The sequence below is a fragment of the Carassius carassius genome, chromosome 13 (genome assembly GCF_963082965.1).
Source record: "Carassius carassius chromosome 13, fCarCar2.1, whole genome shotgun sequence".
NCBI lineage: Eukaryota > Metazoa > Chordata > Actinopteri > Cypriniformes > Cyprinidae > Carassius > Carassius carassius.
The window spans coordinates 3,396,879-3,424,864 of record NC_081767.1 but is presented as its reverse complement, the minus strand read 5'-3'; the positions used below and the strand labels follow the sequence as shown (position 1 = coordinate 3,424,864).

At 41.1% G+C, this 27,986-nt stretch overlaps 1 protein-coding gene across 7 annotated transcripts in view; it reads right to left on the bottom strand.

Moving 5' to 3' along the window:
* The window catches only part of LOC132155838 (protein Aster-B-like), a 94,340-nt gene that overhangs the window by 61,177 nt on the left and 5,177 nt on the right, over nucleotides 1–27,986 (bottom strand). For 5 of the 7 annotated variants that reach the window (XM_059564562.1, XM_059564565.1, XM_059564566.1 and 2 more), the window contains exon 2: nucleotides 25,076–25,153. In XM_059564562.1, the coding sequence (XP_059420545.1) occupies nucleotides 25,076–25,153 (78 nt within the window). Of the gene's footprint in view, nucleotides 1–25,075; nucleotides 25,154–27,986 lie in introns of those variants that run through there. The other 2 variants (XM_059564563.1, XM_059564570.1) reach the window with 2 other exon arrangements.

The window sequence follows — 27,986 nt, the reverse complement described above, 5'->3', positions numbered from 1 at the left end:
TTAATGACAAATATTACAAAGACATACAAAGAGTGCATGTGTCTGCTTATTAATCAAAATCAACTGGAAGTTATTACAAGCACTCAACAAGGGTTTAAAGTGGGTAAGCAAATACATAAATAATTACATACATTTTCAAGTGTAGCTTGATGGTAATTGTTCTTCTAATTATATTTTACGATGTGGCCTATTATTGTAAGCATTATAGATCGTTTCTGGTGTAGAAGCTTGTTTATCTTAATTTAATGCTGTATATTGAGCAGCGGATGATGTTAAATCCATTTATGAGATACATACAGTGTATGAGGAAAAATGCATTGTTGGTTAGCGCCAGCGTGCAGACATGAATTAGCAGAAGGCGAACAATCATTTCATGTTCGGTGTGAAAGCACTGTTCATTGGCGATTCGCCTCACTTTTTCGCATCACGCTAAGTGTGGAAAGGCCTTAACGCTAACAAAATCAGACTTCAGAAACCGTTCGTCACTGTCACATCAGAATACTCAGGTACTTTAGTATTCGTTCACATCCCTAATTACTAGCTATACGTTAATTTTAAAAAGATTATTTAAAAAAATCATAAATTTACTGTTACATTTCATAAATAAATGCAGTTAATATAACACATCTGGAAATGCACATTTGACAGTAAAGCAATGAGCTTGATTTGCCATTTAGATGTAAATTTACTTTAATTAACAACAGTAACATCTGTAAAAAAATAAATAAAAAAAATGAAAAATAAAATACTAATTTTATGAAGTATAATGCAAATATTCTGACGTTATCATGTTCCAGTTAGAACTTAAAAATGTTCCTTCCATATTACCTGGTCATCATCCTATTAATGGTCATCATGGAAACCCAGATGAAACCATGCATAACTAAATGATATGGTTTCTATAAAACCACAGTATTCGTTAAGAAAGAGTAGCTTAATGCAGTTTAATAATGGTTGAATGATAAAGATAGGTTTGGGTCAAGTTGATCCACTTCTAATGTGGTGCAGGTAAAAATAAGTAGCCCTGTTTTGTTCCACTTTTGGACTGTTTTTCCTTTAATGTTTCTCATATGCAACAGAAATGACAGCGCAAAATCAAAAAGGTGGGCAACGTTGTAGTGGAACCAGTGCAACTATTTAGTTTAGCCCAGTGTAAGTATCTTAGATTCACTCTGCTTTATCTTTCATGGGTGCAACGTACAAGAGCAAAAGCAAAAGAGATGTGAATTATAGAGTTTGATAGGGACTCCCACAACAGTGCTCTGACCTATGACACACATAGCAGCTGTTCACACGGCACGTGTGCTAGAGATGTGCAAAAATACATGCTTTCAAGATCAACTAGTCGTGGGTTTGTCTGCACAGCCAGCTGACCAATTAATCCGAAGTAAACACTGTGTAAATAGGCTACCATTTCCACCTGACACTGATCAGACACATAAAAAAAAATGATTTTCTCAATTTTGCCAATAAAAATATAAAGACAAATCAAAACTGTTCATCCCTGAGCAACCCACAGTGGCATTTAATTTCTTAATCCACGTTTTCAACGAATTTGTTGAACCATTTGACGTATTGAACCATTGGCCATAGTCGCGTTGGATTTGAAGTGGCGCTGCACAGACGGATCGATGGTTGACATCAAAGTACCACGAGAGCGATTCAAAAGCACAAGGAGTCGTCTGCTCTCTAAAGCTCTTGCGGTTCTTTGATGTCACACACTGATCAGTCTGATGGCGATGATTCGCTTCAAGTTGAACAAGCCTAATGATTCAATGAACCATTCATAAAGAAACCCTTTAGGTGCCATTCACATATCACCTCTATTGCACGCTCAAGTTCGTTATTTCAAATGTAGGCGCGCAGTATGCACGCTCATAATGGAAGCGCTCAAGAACCAACTCAATCAGCTTCCTTCAGGGTGAAATTCCCCGTGGTTTTTAAAGAATGGGATGCACCCAAACACTGAAGTGTTTTTTACTTTTCTTCGTAAATAAATCTTGTAACAGAGTTACAGCCAGGGGTTTTCTGTGAATTTCTGAAATTTCCTTGTTGTAACGTAGATCGCAGCTGATGGTTGCTTATCAACGACAGATGCCTCAGGAACGCATCTGCCCGAGTGCTTTGGAAAAAAGGAGAAAGCAGCGCGTTTAGCGTTTTCCACGCGTTTTAAGATGCGACATGTGATTGGCCCCTTACTTCACTCCTGAATGAATCAGCTATTTGAACAAATCAAATGAATTAATAAGTGACTCGATGACTTAATCAAGGCATTTACCACCAGTAAGTTTTAGTTTATTATTTAGAGTATCATTTCATTAAAGAAATAATTTCATAATTTCATAGTAATAATAAAAAAATTAAGAAAATAAATTATTAAAATTCAAAAATTACAATTATGTCATCATTTACTCTCATTGTCCACAAGAGTATATGTAATTTTATCAAATAAAATATTTCTTGCTGAACCTACTTTTTTAATCTCTGTTTGATGCTTTGCACAACAATGAATTTAAATTATATTTCCAGAGTAATTTCTCCAAATTTGATGTGCGAGTAATTAGATTAATTAATCACCACATCATGCAATTAATTAGATTAAAAATTTAAATAGCTTACCAGCCCTAATATATATATATATATATATATATAGAGAGAGAGAGAGAGAGAGAGAGAGAGTGGCGCTAGGGGTGGGCTAAAGGGCCTTAAGCCCCAAATGTTATATAACAGGGGTAGGCAATGTCAGTCCTGGAGTTTCATTGTGCATTCATTTCTAGAACTGCAGATTTGCTCTCTGCACATCAAACACAGTGTCTACAAGAAAGAAAGAAAGAAAAAAAAAACATTCTTGGTCTGTGCCAGATCTTCCTTGTGTTAGGGCAACAATTCAGTAAACAAGAAGTTAATATTAAATGGCTTAAATTGTTGAGTAATGAGAGTATTGTCTCTTTTGAAAAAAAAAAAAAGGTTCCAAACAAAACCAGGGTATATGTCTCAGTGGCAACATACAACAGTGTTTCCTCACTGAATTAACTTGTGTTTTTGAACAAAGATTTTCTACAAACTGTTTCATAAAAACAGTTTCTTACTGCATTCCTCAGTGAATATGTGGTTTTGAAAGAATCGATTAAATAAATGACAACAACAAACTTATTAATACAGTGGCTTCCCGCCACCTACTGATAATTTTCTAATTTGGCTATACGTCGTGGCCTAATGGTTAGAGAGTCTAACCACCATATTGGTTGAAAAATTCTATTTGCTATTTGATTAGTCTAACCCTTAACTGCTCAACAGGTGCCACAGCAAAAATGGCTCCTACTGCTCTGGGTGTGTGTTCATGGTATATGTGTGTGTGTTTACTATTATCCGCTGTGTGTGTGCACTTGGATTGTATGACAATAAGAACAATGTGCTGCCTTGAGTGGTGTGGTTCTGATCGGACAGCTCCTCACTACAGCACACATACACACTACAGTAACACTGAGACTGCTTCTGAATCACTGATATTTAAGACAATATTTCTACTTTAAAAAAAATAAATAAATAATTAAGTGAATGTATGTTGATTATTGTATTATTAGCTACAAAGACATATATATTTGGCTACTCTGCGATCTGGACTTGTTATTTGATGTTATTTCACTGAATTGCATTATGTAAATACCAGCATTATATTGGTCACCACGGTCTGCAGATATCCATATTGGCTATATTTGTTCAAATGTTTGGGGTCGGTATTTATTTTTTTCTTTCTTTTTAAGAAATTAATACTTTTCTTCAGCAAGTATGCAATAAATTGTTACAAAAGACTTTAATTTAAATTCAATTAGGTTCTTTTGAACTTTCCATTCATCAAAACATCCTGGAAAACCTGTATCATGGTTTCTACAAAAATATGGATGTATGTTTTTGTGAAAAGTGGGTTCATCCCATAGCCATATCCCATCCCATTTTTACTTTCTCAAAAAAACTCATTCTGTATGATTTATAAGTGTTTTGAAAAATGGGGACATGGGTTATGTCCTCATAAGTCACCCTCTCCTTGTAATACCTGTGTCATACCCATGTCATTATACAGAGTTGTGTCCTGATATGACACAAAAACAAGAGCACACACACACACACACACACACACACACACACACACACACACACACACACACACACACACACACACACACACATACACACACACACACACACACACACACACACACACACAAGCATTGATGCATCATCATTTGTGTATTGTAAGTTCAAATTCTTTAAGGTAAATAAAAGTTAAGTTTAAATACTTCAAACTTTTATATAATACAGTAAATTGTGAAAAATAAAATATTATAAAAATACACAGCACACAAATATTGGTGAAAAACTCCATTTTCAATTAGATTAGTTCTTTGTTTTATCAATGTTTTATATTATTAAATAAACTGCTTTCTTAAAAAGTATTTATCTTCATTTTGATAGATTCATTTTTGAGGCTGTCTGCAATGCAATCTTGGATTGTCCTCTCCATTAAGGATACATGCAATGGTGCTTTAGAATTTGGACAAAACACAGAATCCCCATTTTTGTTTCATTACTATGTTAATGAAGTTTCAGATCTTAAAACTCCCTCATGCAGCTTAACTGTTAACATGGATATATTTACTTATTCACAACATGACTCACGTGATCAATAACAGCACATATGCTGGATTGCACCAGTCCTCAATTTTTACTGAAGGCTCTCCTATTAAAGCAATGGTGATGAAAAACTTCCAAGACAACAACAAAATAGGGCACTTGCATAAAAAACAGAACAAAAAAACAAAACAAATGATTTGTGCAACTTCAACTCCCTCTCTCTCTAGGTCTCAGTCTCTCGCCCCATTGCTCTGTCTTTTGGACACACCCTGCTTGAGGGACCATTGTGGATTATTTTTAGAACTGTATAGGTTTATCAGGGGTAGCCAATGAGAGGTGAGTATGCGCTGTCAGCTGACCGGGTGACTGTCACACCAGTTCAGTGTCAGAGTGAGGATGTGTGGTGGTATGCGGTAATCGCACCTTCTGTAAAACACACACACACACACAACTGCTCTCTTTCTCTCTCTCACTCCCTAATCCTTATAGAAAATCCCTGCATGGAGGTGTGTACACAGCTGAGTAGGCTAAAGGTGAATTAACAACAATATTTATTATTCTGCTAAACAGCCAATCAGTGGCAGAACTCATTAACACACTCTGACCACATAAGGCATGAGATCAGACAGCAGATTTGTGAAAGAGCGATGTGAGAGTGACGGACAGGACGAGTGAAAGATGAGGAAGCATCTGTGGCCTTTGGATCAGCTGGGTGTCTGTGTGGCATTTCCACATCAGTAGGAGGTCCAGCGACGGACTCAATGATCCCAGTTCAATGAAATGGCACTACAACCAGTATTCAATAGAACTTATGCTAAAGACTCAAATTTCTATTAATTCTGTTAGGAATTTAAACTTTTGAATTTTTTTTTTAAGGGATCTAACTTTTGATTTTTGCCTGGCTGATGATAAAACAGCAATAAAATAAAATAAATAAATAAATAATAATAATAACATACTACAATACTGGCGATCAGTTGATTATATATATATCCAAATCGGTCAATATTAGATATTGATATAGATTGCCATTCAAAAGGTCAAAATCAGAAAGTCTTCAGTTCACCAAGGCTACATTTATTTTATTAAAATACATTAAAACAGTAATACTGTGAAATATTATTACAATTTAACTTAACTGTTAACTAAACTAAATTGGTTACTAAAATGTCATTTATTTCTGTGATGCAATTCTAAATTTTCACCATCATTACTCCAGTCCTCATTGTTACATGATCCTTCAGAAATCATTCTAATATGCTGCTCAAGAAACATTTCTTATTATCAGTGTTGAAAATGGCTGTGCTGCTTTATATTTTTGTGGAAAGTGCCATATATGTTTTTCAGTATTCTATTCATAGAAAGGTCAAAAGAACAGCATTTATTTAAATTACAACTTTTGAAGATAATCTATTTACTGTCACTTTTGGTCAATTTAATGCATCCTTGATAACTGATTTTTCTTTCCCATCTTCATTTCCTGTTTGTTTCCAGACATACTGCATTTTAAATCTCAGTCCTCTGTGATGTGTTCTCTGTGTGTGAATCAGTCCTCCTACTCCTTCCGTCAGCGCTCTCCTCCTCTCATATAATATTGCATTCATTTAATTAACATTCACAAGTTAACTTGACTGTTGTATAGAAACATGAACTTGTTATTCTTCGTCTAACACACAAACATATGCTTTCTTACACACACACACACACACACACACACACACACACACACACACACACACACACACACACACACACATTTATGAGACTGAAATGATCTACATCAAGCAGAACATAAAATCTGTATAAAAATGTGATCAGAAACTTAGACGAGACAGAATTTCCCAAATACAGAGGAACAAACAGGAATAATGAATGTGAATTCAACTGCCACTCATTTTTGTCTGTCAACTACAATAAATTATATAAAAAATAAAACATCAAATATCCACAAAAACTCTCACTTTGTCAGTTAGTCAGTCAGTTATATCTAAAAGGATTAAGTGAGAGACAAATATATGATTCTTGTTTCTTGACAGCACGGTGAGTTTCCATAAAGACTAATGGCCCCGAAAGTGCAGGTGTCACAGGCCCCATGACGACCACTTCAAGGCCTCGAGCAGGGGCCAATTATATTATGTGTGTGTTAAGAGACTTTTGTCACTCACTCATCAGTGATAATGAACACACACGCTGGAGGATCTACAACGTCGTGTTTTCAGTGATTATAATGTGTGACAGGTACATCATGAGTCTGTGTAGCACAAGTGTGTGTTTGACCTGACCATACCGCACTGAATGAGCGTGGTCAATCATGCACAATGTGCCCTCTGGTGGTGCCCATGGGTAACAAAAGAAATGGGAACTTGTGGACGAAAAGTTCTATCAATAGGTCTTACGTACTAGCAAGTGTGTGCTGTAGTTGAGGTGATATGAATTGTCATATGCAGTCATATGATTTTTTCAATGGTTAGTACTGATAGCTGGATAGTTATTTCAGTTCTATTTAATCTAATGCATACTTGTTAAATACAAAGTATCACTTTTAAGCTCTTCCCAGCAACTATAGTTAACCCCTTACTAGTCACCCTCCATTTTTTGTCATGGAAACAGAAATGACATACCCAAAATGAAAAGGTTTCTGCTCATGATTCTTATAATCAACATAATCAACATTTGTTCACAAAGCTGACACTTCACAGTTTACTGTTCAACAATCAGAATTACTCAGACTGTTATGATAATAGAGATATATAAGCTCAAGCAGAAAATAAAATAAAATATACAAAAATACAAATATTAAAAACATATTTTTTTAAATGTATTAAAAAAAATGTTGATGTAGGATATGAGTTTAGAAACACAATGTAGCTAAAGCCACAAGTCTACCAATGCTTCATTAGCATTAGAGCTAACGTTAGCATCAAGCTTCATCAGACAATTTATGAAATTATTAGTACACTTTTACTCAAAACTCACTTTAAACCCTGATCGAGTGTTTGTAATAACTTCCTTTTGCGATCACGGGTGGAATTTGTTCATTTACTGTTGTAAAAATTTGCTATTTATAGCCTTTTTCATCGCTGCACAAGTTAGCATTTCAGATGTACATTTTTTATAAAAACGCCCCAGATCTCAAGAACATCTTATACCTAGCTTTACTATCGTAATCGCGGGTTTATTATTCGGATATTTCATGGTAATACTATTATAATTATTCCATTATGGACTGTCCCTGTAAAAATAAATAAATAAATGAGACATGATTGAATGGATGGATGGACAGATGCATAGATAGATATTATTTTGTTATACTTTAACATGATTTTTCTAAAAATAAAATAAAAATAAAAAATAAAAATAAAAAAGTATAATCAAGTTAACTTCAGGATGTGTTCATATTGAAATATCAGAAACACTATTAAATGTGATTTATTAAAATGAGTAAAGATTTTACAACAAAAAGACATGTGAACCACTAGTAAAAAAAAAAAAAAAAACCCTACTTCTAGGCACTACTTCCGCACAATTAAAGTGCATTAATTGAAAAAAAAAAATTAAGCAAACTTTAAGTGTACCTGCTAAGTATACTAAAAGTACAAACCGGGTCTTTTTTATTAAGTAAATAAATATGTAAATGTATTTGCAGTACATTTAGCATGAAATAAATGTATTTGAAAAAACATTTCAGTATATTTATTTTTCACTAGGGATTTTACAATAATACTTAAAGGCTTTAAACTTACTAAAATGTATATACTATCAATCATATGACAGAAGGCATGTGGTAGATTGTGTACTGTGGATCATGTTGATAATGTAGAGGCCACATAAATTTGTGTACAGCAGCCTTCAAAACACCTGCTGTACACAGAAATTTGGTGTAGGATTTACTCTGAAACCATTTTCACTCATAAATTGCTAGTAAATTTCACCAGTAATTACAAAGAACCAACTAGAAACACATTCAATGAGAACAATACAACTATTTCTAACACAACCTGCTAAATCTGAGAATGCTTGCATATCTACAATGTAAAAAATGATTTTTGATGTCGTAAAATAAGACTAGAGTATGTTCTAGCAATTTTTGAGTACTAGCAATTTTTTTTTTTTTTATTAAACTTCAAATGTAAACAAACTATTTTGAACAGACAAATCTAGTTATTCAAAGAGCCCAAGAAAGCTTTAGTTTTCTTCAGTTCTCAGTTCTCACACTGATCTGAAGAACCCACAATCCAGAAATTTTCTGCAGAGGTTGCTCTCCTCACATGTAGCCGGTTAACCATCATATATATATATATTTATATATGTATGACACCAATCATTTCAAATCCATGCTTACATAAACACATGATCTCTCCTTGATATCTTCATGGACTCATAGATGCCTTCATTTTTAAATGTAAGATGATTATGCAATATAATCTACAGACCATAATCAAACGAAAAGTGAGTCTGATAACGTCTAACATTCACTCACCTACTCGAAGAGCAAAGCAGTTAAAACAACAAAGAACCTCCACGATTCCACTGAAAAGAAGCACTGAAGAAGGTGTATACAGTACTTTATTTCTCTCAGTTTAGGAATCCCTCTCTCGCTTCTCATAAATTGAGTTTCTCTAGTTGAGCGGCTGCTGTAGAGTGCTGGGTTCAGCTGTGTTGTAGATGTAAGGAGGAGAGAGGCTGAGGGTGACAGGGATATGGAAATGCCAGAACCGCTGTGGCTGTGAGTAATCTGAGGCTAATTCTGGCCACGGCTGGGAGACAACATGATTTGCACTCCTTCACTGCTCTGCCTCTTCAGCTACAGAAGGACTCAGAGAGCCTGCAGCTGATGTCCTCATCCGGAGTCACACACTTCACCTGGACTGACCCTCCGTATGCACAACAATCATCTGCTTCCTTTCATACAGAGCTCACTGGACACACTCAAGCACCAGGGTATATACTAGTGCTGGGCGGTTTGACCAAAAATTTATATCACGTTTTTTTTCAAAATTATGCCGGTTTTTTCATGCATAATCAGGTGTACAATGCATTTTCTGCTGGTTGATATTCCAAGACGTGCTTGCAGCTAAGGTGCTGGAGCAAATTGCTTGTGTTGCCGCCTTTGGCGACAATTTTAGCCCGACAGCACTTGCATAAAATGGATGTTTGGTCGATGTCGGATTTTTGGAAACCAAAAAAACTCTAAATATTGTTACTGTTCTGTGATAAAAGACTCACAACGCTGAAAAAAAAAATTATATATATATATATATATATATATATATATATATATATATATATATATATATATATATATATATTTCTTTTTTTTTCACATTGTGAGTCTTTTATCACAGAACAGTAACAATCTTTCATAGTTATAGACATTAGTTTAAACTCAATAAATATAAACAATGCATTATTCATGCATTTTACTTCTAGGTTTGTATAATAAGCTGCTCAAGCAAGCGGCAAAACATTTAAACACAATAATTAGCCTACTTTTCTTGTTAAAATATTTAAAATTAAAACACCACAGACAGAAACAGTCTCATGCATTTTGTATTTAAAACTTTATCACAAGCATTCCCATGGGTCTTAATGAACTTTGTTTTTCTGCTGCCATAAAAGTGAACATATATATAGTTTTCCTTGTTTATCTAAAAGTGCTCTTTTTCTTGTTTTAAACCTAGCCAAAAACCCATGTGTTGCATGTGAAACACAGTAGGCTTTAATTAGTCTACATTTATTGTGAAATGACTGCGTTTCCATGTCAATCCATGTTAATTTTTCCCGCGAACAATGCGCTTTCACTTTAATTCAGCGCCTGCAGCACAGCAAAAATAGATTCAGTACGTAAACGATCGCTGCACTGCTGCAGACGACGGACCGCAACCTCATGCAGCTGGAATCCATTAATACGCACTGCAGACAAACTACGTGTGAAAGAGGCATTATAACTTAACACCAGAGCACTGCTGAGTTTGCCCTCACCACGCCTCGCAGTCGCTGCTTAGAAGTGCAACATTGTAAAGGGTCCATCTGAAACAGTGTCGCGCAGCCGCGCATAATTAAATACATCGGTATGGCGGTATATAAAAAAATATATATCATAAACGGAAATATAAACCGGTTTTCGGTATGAACCGGTATACCGCCCAGCACTAGTATATACAGTACTTCTTAAGTTAAATTTAATACCTTTTACTACCTTTTTAATATCTTCCAAATATTTTTTAATACCAGCGCGACTTCAAGCTGCAACTGTAGTGGCGTAAATTAAATATCTTTCCAAATAGAATAACATATTGCATCACAATGTAACAAAGTCATTATAACTTATCAACAACCCTGGACTCAAAAACTGCCCACAGAGATAAGAACAGAAATAAACACAGAAGAGGAAGGAGACATCTTCTTCATGGATCATTAGTCAGTAAGTCTGATGTGTGAGCAATCTAAAAAAGAGGTGGCCGTGAAGTAAGCACAGGTGTTATTAAATTAAATTATAAATTATTAAATTATATTTGCGGAATTTCGTATTGTTTTGCAGTGAAAATATACTACAGACAACATACTTCTAACAGTGTTATGACTTTTCTGACTTGGAGCACCACTGTGGGTCTCCAGACGTTTGAGGACATCAGCACTCATGCCATTAAGTTCTAGAAGGTGGCACCAGCACCTGACAATAAAGCTCTCACCCTAATCACACATTTACATCTCGGAGACATCTAATGTCTGCATTTACATATGCGAGATGTATTTTTAAGAGTGCTTGTTCAACTGCTGTATGTTTCTAAGATGTTTCCTGTCAGATGTCAAATAGACATTTATTAGAATGCATGTTAAACTGCTTCTGAGATGTTCATCAGACTCAGAGTACACAGCAGATGATTCCCAGATCGTTAGCAAAAGTAAGAAGTAACGTACAAATACTTACATATTAGCAGCAAAAAACCTTAAATAATCTAACGTAAAGTGTGAATGTATATGAATTCCCATGTATTAATACTAAAATCGTGGCTTTAATGATTTAAATTTGTTGTATTTAATTGTCATATCAACACATGTTTTTAGTTGAATCTACTTAATAGGAAATAACATTTCTGTGCATGCTGCAAACTCGTTTCGAGGGATTACATAATGTTAAACGAGACTACACTTTGAAACATTAAATGAATACAATTTCTGTAATTGTTTAACCATTTTGTAATATTTTGCTGTGCGATATTCTTTTATCCAGTGACTGACAATATACAACCATAGATACACAAAAGCACAGCATAAAATTACAAATCACATCCATTTTATTTGTTTGCTGTACTCCATATCTTTAGAATCCAGATGTTTGCAAGGAACATATCCATATCAATCGATCTTCATCTTCATCTTCATTCTCAGCAACAGCGTCCGTCACAGTCAAAGCCTGCGCTCGTTATGATTCGAATTTGAAAATAGCGCCTGTGCGCCACAGGAACGTTACGACATGGTTTACGGCACTGATATCGAACGCTCATTGGTTCTCACCTAATTCGTCACAGATTGCGACATGCCGTGTTTCAGTTGATAGACATTTGAAATCAGTACTGCGCCAGTGCGCATTCACGGAGAGAAGACAGATTCGTTATTTCATGGATTAATAAATTAAATTCTGCTCTGTACCCTATAAAAACTATTACCTCCAGAGAGGACTGTGACTGGAACTCATTATCATTTGAACTACTTTTGATACCACTTTTGATATTTTCGCAAAAAAATAAATGATTAACGTTAGGTTTGTTTGTCTGTTATTCATTTATTTATAACAGTAATGTTATGTAGTTTTAAGAAATGGTTATGGGTAGGTTTAGGGGTAGGTGTAGGATTAACGTTAGCGGCTCAAAATATCGTTTTAATGTTATGTTTTTACTAAAATTTTAATTTTCCTACACATTTCTCTCCATTATGTTGTATTCTTTTAACATTCTGTATAAAATGGGTAGGTTTAGGTTCGGGTGGGGTTTAGGGATCTTACATTTATAAAAAGAAATTATAAAAAGGGAAAATATACATAAGTATTAAATTAAGCAGATATGCATTGAAAAACAGCTTCATGAGTAAATTTCTATGGATAACTATACTGGTCAGAGAACACGTTCGATTTGTACATATTTGAAGTTGTTTTTTACGTAAATTTAGATACGTATCGAACTTGTAATTATTTCCAGATAATACGTAAAAGATTCTATAAATACATAAAGGCACATACGTATTGGACAGTTTTAATTTACGTCTAAATATGTACGTTTTGATTGTGAGATCAGGCTGGTTAAAGTTGTGTGAAGCATTTAAAATCACTCGAGAACATAAGACCATTTCTGCCTCAAGTTGTCCCTGTAGTTTACTGTTAAATCCATGGTCAATGAGAATTTGTGTTTATTGAACAATGTTTTTCCTGGTTTCCACATCAGTGGCGTTTGTTCTGATATCAGCTTTAACCGAATTCTTAGCTGAATCTGAATGCTTCTCACAAGATTTCACAGAGATGTTATTGATTCTGTGGTGAATTCGACTGCTTTCTTCACTGTATCTCCCAGCACTGTGTAAAACGGTGTCTCGTGATCGAGATCAGCCCGCGGCTCCGGGTCGAGCAGATAAACGGTCTGCTAAGCCCGAACTAACAGCACGGATTCGTTCCGCTTTCGGTTTGTTTACCCAATGTCGTTCTTCTAAATCGGTCCTGATGAGAACACAAGGCCTTTCTTTGACTGAATGCGCATTGCAATGACGTCACAGGACACTTCTAAGCCCAAATTATGTGGATATTTTGTGGTAATTACGAAAATTTGCGATCTTTTGTGAAAATTGGTCCGAAAACTTGCATTTCCCCATGTTTTAATTACTGAATGGAAGCGAGCTCGCGTACATGTTTAGCAGCCAGCCAGCCAGCGTGCGCGCAAATGTCACAAGGTGACGATCTTTAGGGGCGGAACCAAAATTCGGGAAGTTTGGTTCCGCCCGGAAGTGTTTCCGCCCGGACCGGAAAAACAGAACACCGGAACTTCCGGTAGCGCCGTAAGAAGGAAAATCAGGGAATTCGATGCACCTGTGCCTAGTTAGGGACAGCGGTTGGTGATTGGAGGATACGCTGGACAAGGCAGTACTTAAGGCCAAGTTATTTCACAGTCTCGAAGCTCTCTTTGGTGTGTGTGAAGCACTGGGTTGTGCCCGTCTTGGTACGCTGCTGGTAGCTGTCTAACTCTCTCTCTCCCTCAGGCTGGAATTGTATGATTGTGAAGACATCGCGAACCTTAAAGGTTGAGAAGTGAACAGATTATACGGCGAACTGAGACGACGTGAAAAAGGGGATTGGAAGTGGCATTGATGTGAGTACTAAGAGCCAGTCGAAAGTGCCCTGTATATTGACCTGGCGTTGTGTAGATCTCTCCAGGAGGAGGAGGGTGGCCCTACCCCTAATATAGTGTGGTGGGAGAGCCGAAGGAATACTTATTGAAGTAGTCGCAACGACGACATCACTAGCTAGGCCGCATATTCCATCGCCAGATCCGAACCAAGCGAAGTGAAGGAAGACGGGTGTCCTTTCCGTACACTGAGTGTGGTGGGTGAGTCTTCGTGCTGTGAAAACCTATAATTTTGACGTGGTGTTGTATATTGCTGTGGGCTGCTGTGTATTGCCGTGTGTCCTGTCAGATAAACCCCCGCCTTCACGCACTTCGGCGTGGGAGGACAAGGAGATTGCTGGCCCTAGCCTAGTTCAGTACAGTATATGTTGTGAGCGTGCTTCAGATCTCCGGAGATAGCACGGTACGCTGTGTCCAGCCCAGAGGTGAAAGCCATCCAAAGCAGAGTAACTGTGTTTTGTGTCCAAGTTGATACCTGTGGAGAGGAAAGGAAAGAGAGTGAGTAACACAAGGAGAAACAGAGGAAACCTGTACTTACAGTACGCTGTGTTCAGCCCAGAGGTGAGAGCCATTCAAAGCAAACTAACGGTGCTATTGTGCCCAAGTTGATACCTGTGGAGAGAAAAGGAGAGAGAGTGAATAACACGAGGAGGAATAGAGCGAACCCTGTACTTACAGTACGCTGTGTCCAGCCCAGAGGTGAGAGCCATTCAAAGCAAACTAACTGTGCTATTGTGCCCAAGTTGATACCTGTGGAGAGGAAAGGAGAGAGAGAGTGAATAACACGAGGAGGAATAGAGCGAACCCTGTACTTACAGTACGCTGTGTCCAGCCCAGAGGTGAGAGCCATTCAAAGCAAACTAACTGTGCTATTGTGCCCAAGTTGATACCTGTGGAGAGAAAAAGAGAAAGCGAGTGAGCACCCAAGGAACGAACTGTGTGAACCAGTACTTACTGTGAGCTGTAATCAGCGAAGAGGTGAGAGCAAAACCAAGCTGAACTAACTGTGCCTGTGTGTCCCAGCCGCTGCCTGTGGAGAAAGAGAAAGCGAGTGAGCACCCAAGGAACGAACTGTGTGAACCAGTACTTACTGTGAGCTGTAATCAGCGAAGAGGTGAGAGCAAAACCAAGCTGAACTAACTGTGCCTGTGTGTCCCAGCCGTTGCCTGTGGAGAAAGAGAAAGAGCGTGAGCACCCAAGGAACGAACTGGGTGAATCAGTACTTACTGTGAGCTGTAATCAGCGAAGAGCCGTTGCCTGTGGAGGAAGAGAAAGAGAGTGGGCACCTCGAGAACGAACTGTGTGAACCAGTACTTACCGTGAGCTGTATTCAGCGAAGAGGAGGAAGAAGGAGGGCGCTACGGATACCTAAGACTCAGGCCGGGGCCCGAGCCCCACGCCCCGGATCCCCGTGGCCCCCTTGCTCCCTGACCTCTTCCCGGCCATAGCCCATCTGGAGGGCCGAGTCAGAGTTTAGTTTTAATTGCCCTTTCCCTATTCCCCAAGCTATTTTTAAATATTTAAATAAAGATTGTTTTATCACTTACTTGTTCTCGTGTTGTTTGGCCATTGGGTCGGGTTTGGGGACCTCCTCGAGGTGGAAGTTGAGAAGGGGTGTGGTTTCGTTAAAGCATAGCCAGCCCCTGGGTGTGACAGATTTGGCGTAGTCGGCAGGGTTTCCACCTCGAGTTGAGTAACCAAGGTCGTCCAATGACCGACAACGCGGGGCTTTCAGCCCAACCCCGTGCCATGCCCGTTTTTATGGGGAGCCCCTGGATTCAAAAATATGGGGGGACAGAATCCGAGGTACGATTGTCTGAATGGAAGGCTCAACTAGAGTACTTGGCCGACCTACAGGGCCTTAGTGCAGCCCAGCGGCTTCAATTTGTGTTAAACTCCCTGGATGGAGAAGCGCGGCGAGAGGTGCATGCCGCCCCCGAAGCCGTTAGAGCCAACGCCCAAACCGTGTTCCAGTTCCTCACTGAACAGTATGGTGACCACACCCCCGTAGCTGTCCTTCGCTCCCAGTTCTTCAATTGTAAGCAGGGCCCCCGCCAACCGATTAGAGCTTTCGCCCTGAGGTTGCGAGAGCAATTCGCCCGACTACAGACCCGTCGGGACCACGGGTTGGGAGATGGAGAGACTCTATTGCGGGACCAGTTTCTTCTGGGGTTGAAGGAGGGTCCGGTGAGACAGAGCCTACGTATCCAGTTTCGAAGGGACCCGGGTCTTACGTTCGAAGATCTGAAGAAAGAGGCACTGGCCCTGGAAGGTGATGAGACTGAGGTGAGTGGTTCCCCAGTGTGTGCGGTTGTCAGTGAAGTAGCACCAGCACAACCCGGAGGCCCTGACTGGAAGCAAGCACTGAAGGCTGAACTTTTGAAAGATGTCCGCGATCAGATGTCTGAACTGTCTAAAGCCCTCGTAGGAGAATTGCGCCAAGGACGGGCGCGGGAGGAACCACGGCCGGCGCCCCGAGACCGAGTGTACTCAGAGGGAGGCCGAGAGCCGTTCAGGCGCCCGAACCACTTTAACCGGCCCCGTTTCGAATGGGACGAGCAAGGGCGACCCATCTGCAACCGCTGTGGCAAACCAGGTCACTATAGCCGCCAGTGTGGGCCCCGCAGGGCGTCAGAAGGGGGTTTTTAGGTCGGCCGGCCACTGTGGGTCGTGTGGCCGGGACCCCTCGAGAAGACCCTGGAAGAGGATATGGCTCTAGGAGCCAGATGATTGGGCGTAGCCCCGTGGCGAAGGTGAGAGTGTGCGGCAAGGAGATTCAATGCCTGGTAGACACAGGCTCCCAAGTGACGTTGTTTGCTGAGAGTTTATCCGAAGAAGTGTTTGGGAAACAAGGGGCACCAGGGGCGGAGGCCCCCTGGCTTACTCTGAAGGGCGCAAACGGCCTCGACATCCCATATATTGGCTACCGATTGACGGACCTAGAGGTTCACGGAGTGATGGTCCCCCAGAAAGGTGTGATTATCGTGCAAGACCATTGTCTGGGTGCACATCGAGCCCTGTTGGGCATGAATGTCCTCGCTGATTGCTGGGAAGAGCTATTTCGGGCTAGGCCCGTATCGAAGATACCACCTGCAGAGAGGCCCAAGTGGGAGTGTGTGGTAGCTGACTGTCGAAGGGTGCAAATGAGCCAAGTCCGCAGGGAACAGGAAGAGGTAGGAAGAGTGATGTGTCGTTTTGCTTTGTCTGTCCCCGCAAAAAGTGAGGCTGTTGTGTGGGCGCGAGTACCGCCCCGAAGAGCGGGCCCAGAAGAGTGGGTGCTGGTGGAGCCCCATGTGGATTGTCCACAAGTGGAAGTGGCACGAGGACTATCGACGGTCCGGCGGGGGAGAGTCCCCGTGAGGATACGGAATGTACATCCATACGCGGTGCAACTACATCGGCACCAACGATTAGCCCGTCTGACAACGGTTACATCCCACCAAGTAAGGGAAGAGAGGGATATTAGTTTTCGTCAGGTGTGCCCCACTGTCATCGAGGTGGCCCTGACACAAGTAGACACCCCATGGGGTGGTATGGAGAGGAGTGTGCCGAGCCACCTGGCGGGTGAGTCGTTACAAGGGGAGGATTTAGAGCAGGCACAGACACAGAAGTTACAGGCCCTCCTTCGGAGATGGCAGCATGTGTTCGCCACCCACGATGAAGACTACGGATGCACCCAGGTGGTACAACATCATATACCTACCGGGGATGCAGGGCCCAGCCGGGAGAGGTATCGCCCAATTCCGCCCACTTTGTATACCGAGGTACGTACACTCCTGCAAGGCATGCTGAAGCAAGGAGTTGTTAGGGAAAGCAGCAGCCCGTGGGCGGCCCCCATAGTGCTGGTGCAAAAGAAGACGGGGGCTTGGAGATTCTGCGTGGACTACCGTAAGCTGAACCTCGTGACTAAGAAAGACGCTTTCCCTTTGCCACGGATCGAAGATTCGCTTGCCAGCCTCACGCAGTCGGCATGGTACTCTACCCTAGATTTGGCCAGTGGCTACTGGCAGGTGCAGGTGGCCGAAGCAGACCGGGAGAAGACTGCCTTTACAACCCCGTTTGGACTATTTGAATGGGACCGGATGCCTTTCGGGCTCTGTAACGCTCCGGCCACCTTCCAGCGGCTGATGCAGCGGTGCTTGGGAGGTCAGTTAATGGAGTCAGTATTAGTTTACCTGGATGATGTGATTGTCTACTCCCCAGATTTTGATTCACACCTGAGGCACCTCGAGGAAGTCTTTCGGGCCATGGAGAAGTACGGATTGAAACTACAGCCCAATAAGTGTCACTTACTACGGAGAGAAGTCAACTTTCTGGGCCACGTGGTCAGTGCGGCTGGAGTGTCCGTAGATCCTGGAAAGGTATCGGCCGTGAAGGACTGGAAGGCCCCGAGGACAGTGAGGCAAGTGCGATCCTTTTTAGGATTTGTGGGATACTATAGGCGTTTCATAAAGGACTTTTCAAAAATTGCTAAACCCCTTAATCAGTTGCTGGTTGGCACAGGTCGTAACCGGGGCCGGGGGTCGCCCAACGTAGACTGGGATGCAAGTTGTGAGTCGGCGTTCCAGACATTGAAGCAGGAGCTGCTACAGGCCCCTATCTTGGCATACGCAGATTTCACAAAACCATTCCTTTTGTATACAGATGCCAGCAATCTCGGGCTGGGAGCGGTGTTGGCTCAACGGCAGGACGGAGTTGAGAGGGTCATCGCGTACGCCAGCCGGAGCCTCCACCCAGCCGAGAGGAACGATGCGAACTATAGTTCTTTCAAATTGGAGCTGCTGGCGTTGAAGTGGGCCCTAAGTGAGAAATTTAAAGACTACCTCTGGGGTGCCAAGGTGACGATCATTACAGACAATAACCCATTAGTACACTTACAGACGGCGAAGCTGGGAGCCGTGGAGCAGCGGTGGGTGGCCCAACTGGCCAACTTTGACTATCAACTACAGTACCGACCAGGGCGTGAACACACGAACGCGGACGCCCTCTCAAGGCTGCCCGAAGCGGAAAGCCCCGGAGGGGCCAGCCCGGAGGAGGGCTATATGGTAGGAGCAGTAGAGGCACCAGGCAGCAGACAAGAGGCCGTGCCTGAGAACTGGGGATGGGATCCCCGTCGGTGGAGGGAGAGACAGGCCAGGGATCAAGATGTGCGGCTGGTAAGAGAATGGCTGGAACAGGGCCGACGGCTGACGCCAGCGGAGAGGTTAGCCCAGACGGATACTGGGAGGAGGCTGCTGGGGCAATGGGACAGGCTGGAGCTGAGAGATGGCGTTTTGTGCAGAAGGGTCAGTGACCCGAAGTTGGGCGAAGAAGTACGCCAGATCGTGGTACCCGCAGATGAGGTAACGGCTTTAGTTTCGGCGTACCACAACCAGTTGGGGCATCAGGGACAGGAGAGGACCGTGTCCCTGCTTAGGAGATTCTTCTTTTGGCCCGGGCTAGAGGCATCGGTGCACGCCCTAATTCAAGCTTGCCCGAGATGCATATTGTTTAAGTCCAGACGGGAGGTCCGAGCGCCAATGGTACCCATCCATGCGAAGGCCCCCCTTCATATCATGGCTATGGACTTCTTGACACTGGGCCGACCACGAGATCGCTACCAGAACATCTTGGTAATAACGGATTTGTTTACAAAGTACGCTTGGGCTATCCCCACCCTCGACCAGACTGCAACCACCACCGCTACAGTTTTATGGCGGGCCGTCTTCCAGACGTTCGGATGCCCGGAGTATCTGCACTCCGATCAAGGAGCCAACTTTGAGTCCAGGGTAATTAGAGAACTATGCCAGTTGTACGGTTGCACGAAAACTCACACCACTTCGTATCATCCTCAGGGGAACGGCGGCTGTGAGAGATTCAATCAGACCCTATTGGGGCTGCTGGGGACCTTGGACCAACAACGGCAGGACGATTGGGTGAGTGCCTTGCCAAACCTCCTACAGGCCTATAACAACAGTATACATAGTACTACGGGTTACGCTCCCACTTACCTGATGTTTGGCAGACACATACGAATGCCTACTGACCTGGTCCTAGGAGTGATAGCCGACCAAGAGGAAGCAAGTGTAACGGAGTGGGTGGGGCGCCATCACCAGCGCTTGCATTTCGCCTACGAGCAGGTGTCGAAAAGGATACAGACGGCAGGAGAGAAAAGTAAGCGGTTGTATGATCGGACTGCTAGAGAAGCCCCTCTACTGCCAGGAGAGAGGGTGTTGGTGAGAGATAATCGGCGGCAGGGGAAGGGGAAACTGAGTGACCGTTGGGAGGCCACCCCTTATGTAGTCTGCCGGCAGCAGAGGCCGGGGCAGCCGGTCTATACCATCCGGCCAGAAGGGAAGTCAGGCCCCGACCGTGTGGTGCACCGGAACATGATTCGCCCATGCCCTAACTACCCTGAAGCCGTGGAAGAAGTCCCCACGGAACCTGTACCAGCGGCCCCCTGGATTGAAGGTTGGGCTGTGGTACCAGGGAGACCCGTGGTGGCACCACCCCCGATCGCCCCGAGAGAACCAGAAGCAGCCCCTGAACAAGCTGAGCCCGATTCACCAGTGAGACGATCCCAGCGAGAGAACCGAGGCCGACCCCCTGCCCGCTATGGGGAGTGGACAGCCCGAGGACGTTCTAGGGACTAGAACGGATTGGCGGGGGAGGATGTCACAAGGTGACGATCTTTAGGGGCGGAACCAAAATTCGGGAAGTTTGGTTCCGCCCGGAAGTGTTTCCGCCCGGACCGGAAAAACAGAACACCGGAACTTCCGGTAGCGCCGTAAGAAGGAAAATCAGGGAATTCGATGCACCTGTGCCTAGTTAGGGACAGCGGTTGGTGATTGGAGGATACGCTGGACAAGGCAGTACTTAAGGCCAAGTTATTTCACAGTCTCGAAGCTCTCTTTGGTGTGTGTGAAGCACTGGGTTGTGCCCGTCTTGGTACGCTGCTGGTAGCTGTCTAACTCTCTCTCTCCCTCAGGCTGGAATTGTATGATTGTGAAGACATCGCGAACCTTAAAGGTTGAGAAGTGAACAGATTATACGGCGAACTGAGACGACGTGAAAAAGGGGATTGGAAGTGGCATTGATGTGAGTACTAAGAGCCAGTCGAAAGTGCCCTGTATATTGACCTGGCGTTGTGTAGATCTCTCCAGGAGGAGGAGGGTGGCCCTACCCCTAATATAGTGTGGTGGGAGAGCCGAAGGAATACTTATTGAAGTAGTCGCAACGACGACATCACTAGCTAGGCCGCATATTCCATCGCCAGATCCGAACCAAGCGAAGTGAAGGAAGACGGGTGTCCTTTCCGTACACTGAGTGTGGTGGGTGAGTCTTCGTGCTGTGAAAACCTATAATTTTGACGTGGTGTTGTATATTGCTGTGGGCTGCTGTGTATTGCCGTGTGTCCTGTCAGATAAACCCCCGCCTTCACGCACTTCGGCGTGGGAGGACAAGGAGATTGCTGGCCCTAGCCTAGTTCAGTACAGTATATGTTGTGAGCGTGCTTCAGATCTCCGGAGATAGCACGGTACGCTGTGTCCAGCCCAGAGGTGAAAGCCATCCAAAGCAGAGTAACTGTGTTTTGTGTCCAAGTTGATACCTGTGGAGAGGAAAGGAAAGAGAGTGAGTAACACAAGGAGAAACAGAGGAAACCTGTACTTACAGTACGCTGTGTTCAGCCCAGAGGTGAGAGCCATTCAAAGCAAACTAACGGTGCTATTGTGCCCAAGTTGATACCTGTGGAGAGAAAAGGAGAGAGAGTGAATAACACGAGGAGGAATAGAGCGAACCCTGTACTTACAGTACGCTGTGTCCAGCCCAGAGGTGAGAGCCATTCAAAGCAAACTAACTGTGCTATTGTGCCCAAGTTGATACCTGTGGAGAGGAAAGGAGAGAGAGAGTGAATAACACGAGGAGGAATAGAGCGAACCCTGTACTTACAGTACGCTGTGTCCAGCCCAGAGGTGAGAGCCATTCAAAGCAAACTAACTGTGCTATTGTGCCCAAGTTGATACCTGTGGAGAGAAAAAGAGAAAGCGAGTGAGCACCCAAGGAACGAACTGTGTGAACCAGTACTTACTGTGAGCTGTAATCAGCGAAGAGGTGAGAGCAAAACCAAGCTGAACTAACTGTGCCTGTGTGTCCCAGCCGCTGCCTGTGGAGAAAGAGAAAGCGAGTGAGCACCCAAGGAACGAACTGTGTGAACCAGTACTTACTGTGAGCTGTAATCAGCGAAGAGGTGAGAGCAAAACCAAGCTGAACTAACTGTGCCTGTGTGTCCCAGCCGTTGCCTGTGGAGAAAGAGAAAGAGCGTGAGCACCCAAGGAACGAACTGGGTGAATCAGTACTTACTGTGAGCTGTAATCAGCGAAGAGCCGTTGCCTGTGGAGGAAGAGAAAGAGAGTGGGCACCTCGAGAACGAACTGTGTGAACCAGTACTTACCGTGAGCTGTATTCAGCGAAGAGGAGGAAGAAGGAGGGCGCTACGGATACCTAAGACTCAGGCCGGGGCCCGAGCCCCACGCCCCGGATCCCCGTGGCCCCCTTGCTCCCTGACCTCTTCCCGGCCATAGCCCATCTGGAGGGCCGAGTCAGAGTTTAGTTTTAATTGCCCTTTCCCTATTCCCCAAGCTATTTTTAAATATTTAAATAAAGATTGTTTTATCACTTACTTGTTCTCGTGTTGTTTGGCCATTGGGTCGGGTTTGGGGACCTCCTCGAGGTGGAAGTTGAGAAGGGGTGTGGTTTCGTTAAAGCATAGCCAGCCCCTGGGTGTGACACAAATGAACACCTCACAAGATATCGCTCAGGTCCTGCTCTCAACATATAAATAAATCCACGTGAATTTTAGAAGAAAAGCCTGCACTTAACACAAATTTAAAATGTATCTAAAATGGCCTCGAAAATTTAATACCTTGTCAGATGACGTTTATTACTTTTTAATACTTTTTAATGCCCTTAATTTTGGCTAATTTCATTTACTATCTTTTACAACCCCGCGGACACCCTGAGCACTTCATATTCCAGAGACAGCATAAAGCTGGATTCTTCTCTTTCTATATAATACTGTATGCAAGCGAACACATGAAAACATTCAAGAAATGCTGAGGTCATATTGAGGCTGGTAGCTAAACAGTTGACGGTAGCCATTGAGTTCCATAGTATGGAAAAACAAAAACTACTATGCAAGTCAATGGCTACCGTCAACTTTTGATTTACCAAAATATTTAAAAACATCTTCTTTTGTGTTCAGCGGAAGAAAGAACGTTTTGGAGGGTGAACAAATAATGACAGAATTTTCATTTTTGGGTGAACTAACTGACATTATTTTAACCTCATTTAAACGTTAAAGGTCACTCATATGCAGTCTGGGTGTGAAACACCAATTCATTTAATTACTTTCTAGGTGAAACAATTGTGATAATCACAGATACACTATTGTATGTTCAAAAAGAAGCCAAAAATGAGGAGGTCAGCTGCATGTAAATAACAATGTGAAACTCTAGAGAGCCATCCTTTGCAGAGAGCCAAAGGCTCAGTTAAATCTTGTATTGACATGAAACAATGAGTTAAAGCCACACTTTTACACAGCACCCATTGTGGCAGGTTTTAGAAATCCACAGGCAGCCAATGACATGAAACAAAGAGATGGGCTGTGCCTCTTGTCACTGGTTAAACTGATATGCGGTGGTGGTCAGACAACAGTCTTGACCACTCAGAACAGAGCAAAACATCAGGACACAATGCTTCTTGTGCTGTTTTTTTTTTTTTTTCAAGAGCGTGACAACCAAAAATAGCAATCCACAATCTAATGCATTTAACACAGGGAATATCATGTTGCCATAAAACTCAATGCAGCACAGTCTCATTGCCAATGTGAAAGGGAATTTAGACTAACTAAAGTTTCAAAAACTTAAAGGGATAATTCACCCACAAATGAAAATTCATTCATTATGTACTCTTCCCTCAAGTTATTCCAAATCTGTTCATTGAGCACAAAAAAATAAAAAAAATAAAAATATTGACCTGATGGTAGCCGATTAGCCATTCCATAGTACGGGGGAAAAATACTATGGGAGTCAATGGCTACCAGTAACCAAACAATTGATGGCAGCCATTAAATTTCATAGGATGGCAACTGGTTGGTTACCAGCATTCTTCAAAATATCTCACACAAGTTTGGAGCGACATGAGGGTGAATAAATAACGACAGAATCTTTTTGAGTGAACTATCCCGCCTCAGGGATGTTCTTTAAACCTTTGAAAATTTTAAAGCATCTTTATATTCCACTGTAGAGAGATCATCAGAAAAGCATCAGAATCACTCAGCACTTCTTTACAGGAACTGATGTAGAAACACTCCAGTGAAAATCTTTGTTCAGAAACAGATGTAAATGCAGTTATCACGAATCAAAAATGTGTAGAGAGTGTTTTACAGAGAGTATCTGAACATTTCCAGACACAAAATATGAACAAATGCAACCGTACTGACAAACCATCAGTTCTGCGGACTCAAAACAAGATCTAATCTGCATTTGGCCTTCACTTACCTTCTGTTCCTGGACAAGCTCAGATGTTTGGCCTTTTCTATTTCTTATTTGGAAGTCAGATACACAAATTAAGAGAGAGCGAAATGGCTGAAGCCCCAGACAGGCCGGTCTGAGCGCAGCACTCAGTTTGTTCCCAGGCATTGTGATCGGAGCTGTTTGTCCAATAAAAAGGCAAACAATGACATTCCGTAGCTTGCAACTGTATTCAGGGCTCAACTTCACAAAAGTACAGCGGGGCTCTGATATATATTGCACCTCAAACAAAACTGCACTGAGGTTTGCAGAGATATGTGGATCAAGAATACTATATTAATTTCACACACACACAAACCTACACTTGTCTGCCCCGCTGTTAAATCAACAGTGTTTTATCAGTTTGAGGTGTATGGTAAACTGGAATATATTACACAACTTCTAAACAGATTTTTGTTTCAAACTTCAGTTCACCAGTTGCTTAAAGATGGGCAGCAGTTAAAATATTAAGCAAAATATTTTTAATCATGGTGCACTCACCTGTCCTCACGGATGAAGGGAGTCAGGAAGCAGCTGGAATCGTCCTCATGGCTGCTCTGCTGACTGCTCTGCTGACTGCTGGAAAACAGTCATATGATAAATGTCAATCAACCTGTCGTGACAACATTAAACATCGGTCTAACTACTAACTACACTATGTTTTAGGCAGGTTTTTGAAAGAAGTCTCATATGCTCACCAAGGCAGCATCTATATGATCAGAAACAGTAATATAGTCAAATATTATAAGAAAATAATATTGTTTTCTGCTTCAATTTATTTTAAAATGTAATTGATTGCTGTGATCTACAGCTGTATTTTCAGCATCATTACTCCAGCCTTCAGTGTCACACGATCTTCAGAAATCATTCTGATACACTGATCTGTAGTTCAAGAAACATTTTGGATTATTACACAAGTAATACAGCTCATGTACAGTACATCATGTACATTTTTTCACAAAATAAGAATTACAATTTTTCAAATATACCCCCCCCCCCCCAAATAAATAATAATAACAATAATTTTGCACCGCATTGTGGTGTGGTGAAGATTTGTGTTGAAGAAATTAATGCATAGCAGAAAATTACCAGCAACATTACTGGTAATTTGGAAACTTGGTAACATTACTGGGAATTTGGAAACATTACTATTTTTAATGTTTTAAAGTTTCTTCTGCTCATCAAGTCTACATTTATTTTATCAAAAATACAGAAAAAAACTGTAATATTGTGAAATATTATTACAACTTAAAATAATAGTTTTCTATTTGAATATACTTAAAAAATAATAATTTATTCCTGTGATGCAAAGCTGAATTTTCAGCATCATTCCTCCATTCTTCAGTGTCACATGTAACATCAGTCAATCACATGATCATTTAGAAATCGTTCTAATATTCTGATTTATTATGAGTGTTGAAAACAGTTCTGCTGTCTAATATATTTGATCAATAAAGAACTGCATTTATTCAAAATAAAAAAAAAATTCTAATACTATATATTCTAATAATATATTTTCTTTACTATCACTTTTTACCAATTTAACACATCCTTGCTGAATAAAAGTATTGATTTTATTTAAAAAGAAGAAAGAAAAACAATTACTGACCCCAAATTACTGACCAGTAGTGTATATTGTTATTGCAAAATATTTATATTTTAAAAACATAGCTTTTTTTTTTTTTACTTTTTATTCATCAAAGTATCCTAAAAAAAGTATCACATGTTCTGAAAAAATATTAAGCAGCAGAACTGTTTCCAACTTTGATAATGAATCATCATATTAGAATGATTTCTAAAGGATCATGTGATAATGATCCTAAAAATGCAGCTTTGCATCACAGAAATAAATGATCATTTAAAGTATAATAAATTTAAAAACAATTATTTTAAATTGTAATAATATATCACAATATTAATTTGTTTTTCTGTATTTTTGATGAGCAGAAGAAACTTCTTTCAAAAACATAAAAAATAGTAATGTTTCCAAACTTTTGGTCTGTACTGTATATATATATATATATATATATATATATATATATATATATATATATATTTATTTATTTATTTATTTATTTTTTACAGTGTATTTTTTATCTGTTTTAATCTACTTGTCAAAACAATAAAATCAGTCAAATGTCAAATATTAAATGCTCCAAATTCAAAATGTACTCCTTCACCTAGCAAAAATTCTACAAAAAGCACTTCATGTTTTGTGAGAAAGTGGGATGAGCTTGAGCAAAACAGGCACTATTTTTGGAATGATACAATGTTATGCCTTTTTTTTTTTGATTCTTTGGGAAACAGAGGGTTTAGAAGAACAGCATTAATTTGAAATAAAAATATGTTGTAACATTGTCTTTACTGTCACTTTTAATCAGTTTAAATGGTCCTTGCCTGAAAGATATGAATCCTACAGATCTCAAACTTTAGAATGGTAGAGTAGCAAAGGTTTCATGCGTATAGAGTCTAAATACAAACCATTATATTTTGGAACATGTTATAAACTGGCTATAAAAGTTGTCTGTTTTAGAAGTAGTGGTGTGTTGCATGTGGAATTTTCTCTTTGATAAACGTGTCCCTAGGATTTCTCCACAAGAGGGCGCAGTCATACAGACACCATTAACAGCATACAATCCCAGGAATGAAAGAAACCGAGCCACATTTAACAAGTAAAAACACCAGCATTGCTTTACATGCTTTATAAAAGTTTCTGAAACAAATGCTGAACAAAAGGCATTTCCTTTCAAATTCATGCTATTTAGACTCAAAATTTCCTGTGATTATTTGTAATAATCATTCAGTTCTCATCCTCATTACCTCTTCTCTGGTCACTATTAGTTTAGTTTTGTTCCCTCTTCTTAAATAACAAGATTTCCCATTCACACAGTAATCAGATGTGTTTCAGTCACCAATTTCCCAAAATTTCAGTGCATCCTTAATTTAAACTTCATCATTAAATGTTCAACATGTGGATATTGTGATGCAATTTAAAGCAGTAAAAAGCAAATGAATGTCCATTCTAGTATGAAGTACAAAAACCCCCATTGGGCATGCTGGATCTCCTCGTTCCATCAGTTGCAGGGATTTATGAGAGACACACTCAGGTGCATGCAGGTATTTGCTTGTGATGACTAAGGGTTACACACCAACAGGAAACTCCTATCTGCAATTCAAACTAGGCAGGCATAAATTTCTCATTTATGGTCAGTTGGTCTGACTGCATTTGACCCGTGTGGGTGAATCTTGTTTGCTTAAGACACTGGAGATTTAGCCTCTGTGTGAATGCAAGTTTATGTGTGCACACATGCCTGAGGGTCTGGACTTTTCTCAGAATGGGTCTTTATGTATAACTTGCCTGCTAACTAGAGTGGATTGAGGCTCAACGTGGCCTAGAACGCTTCTGAATCAT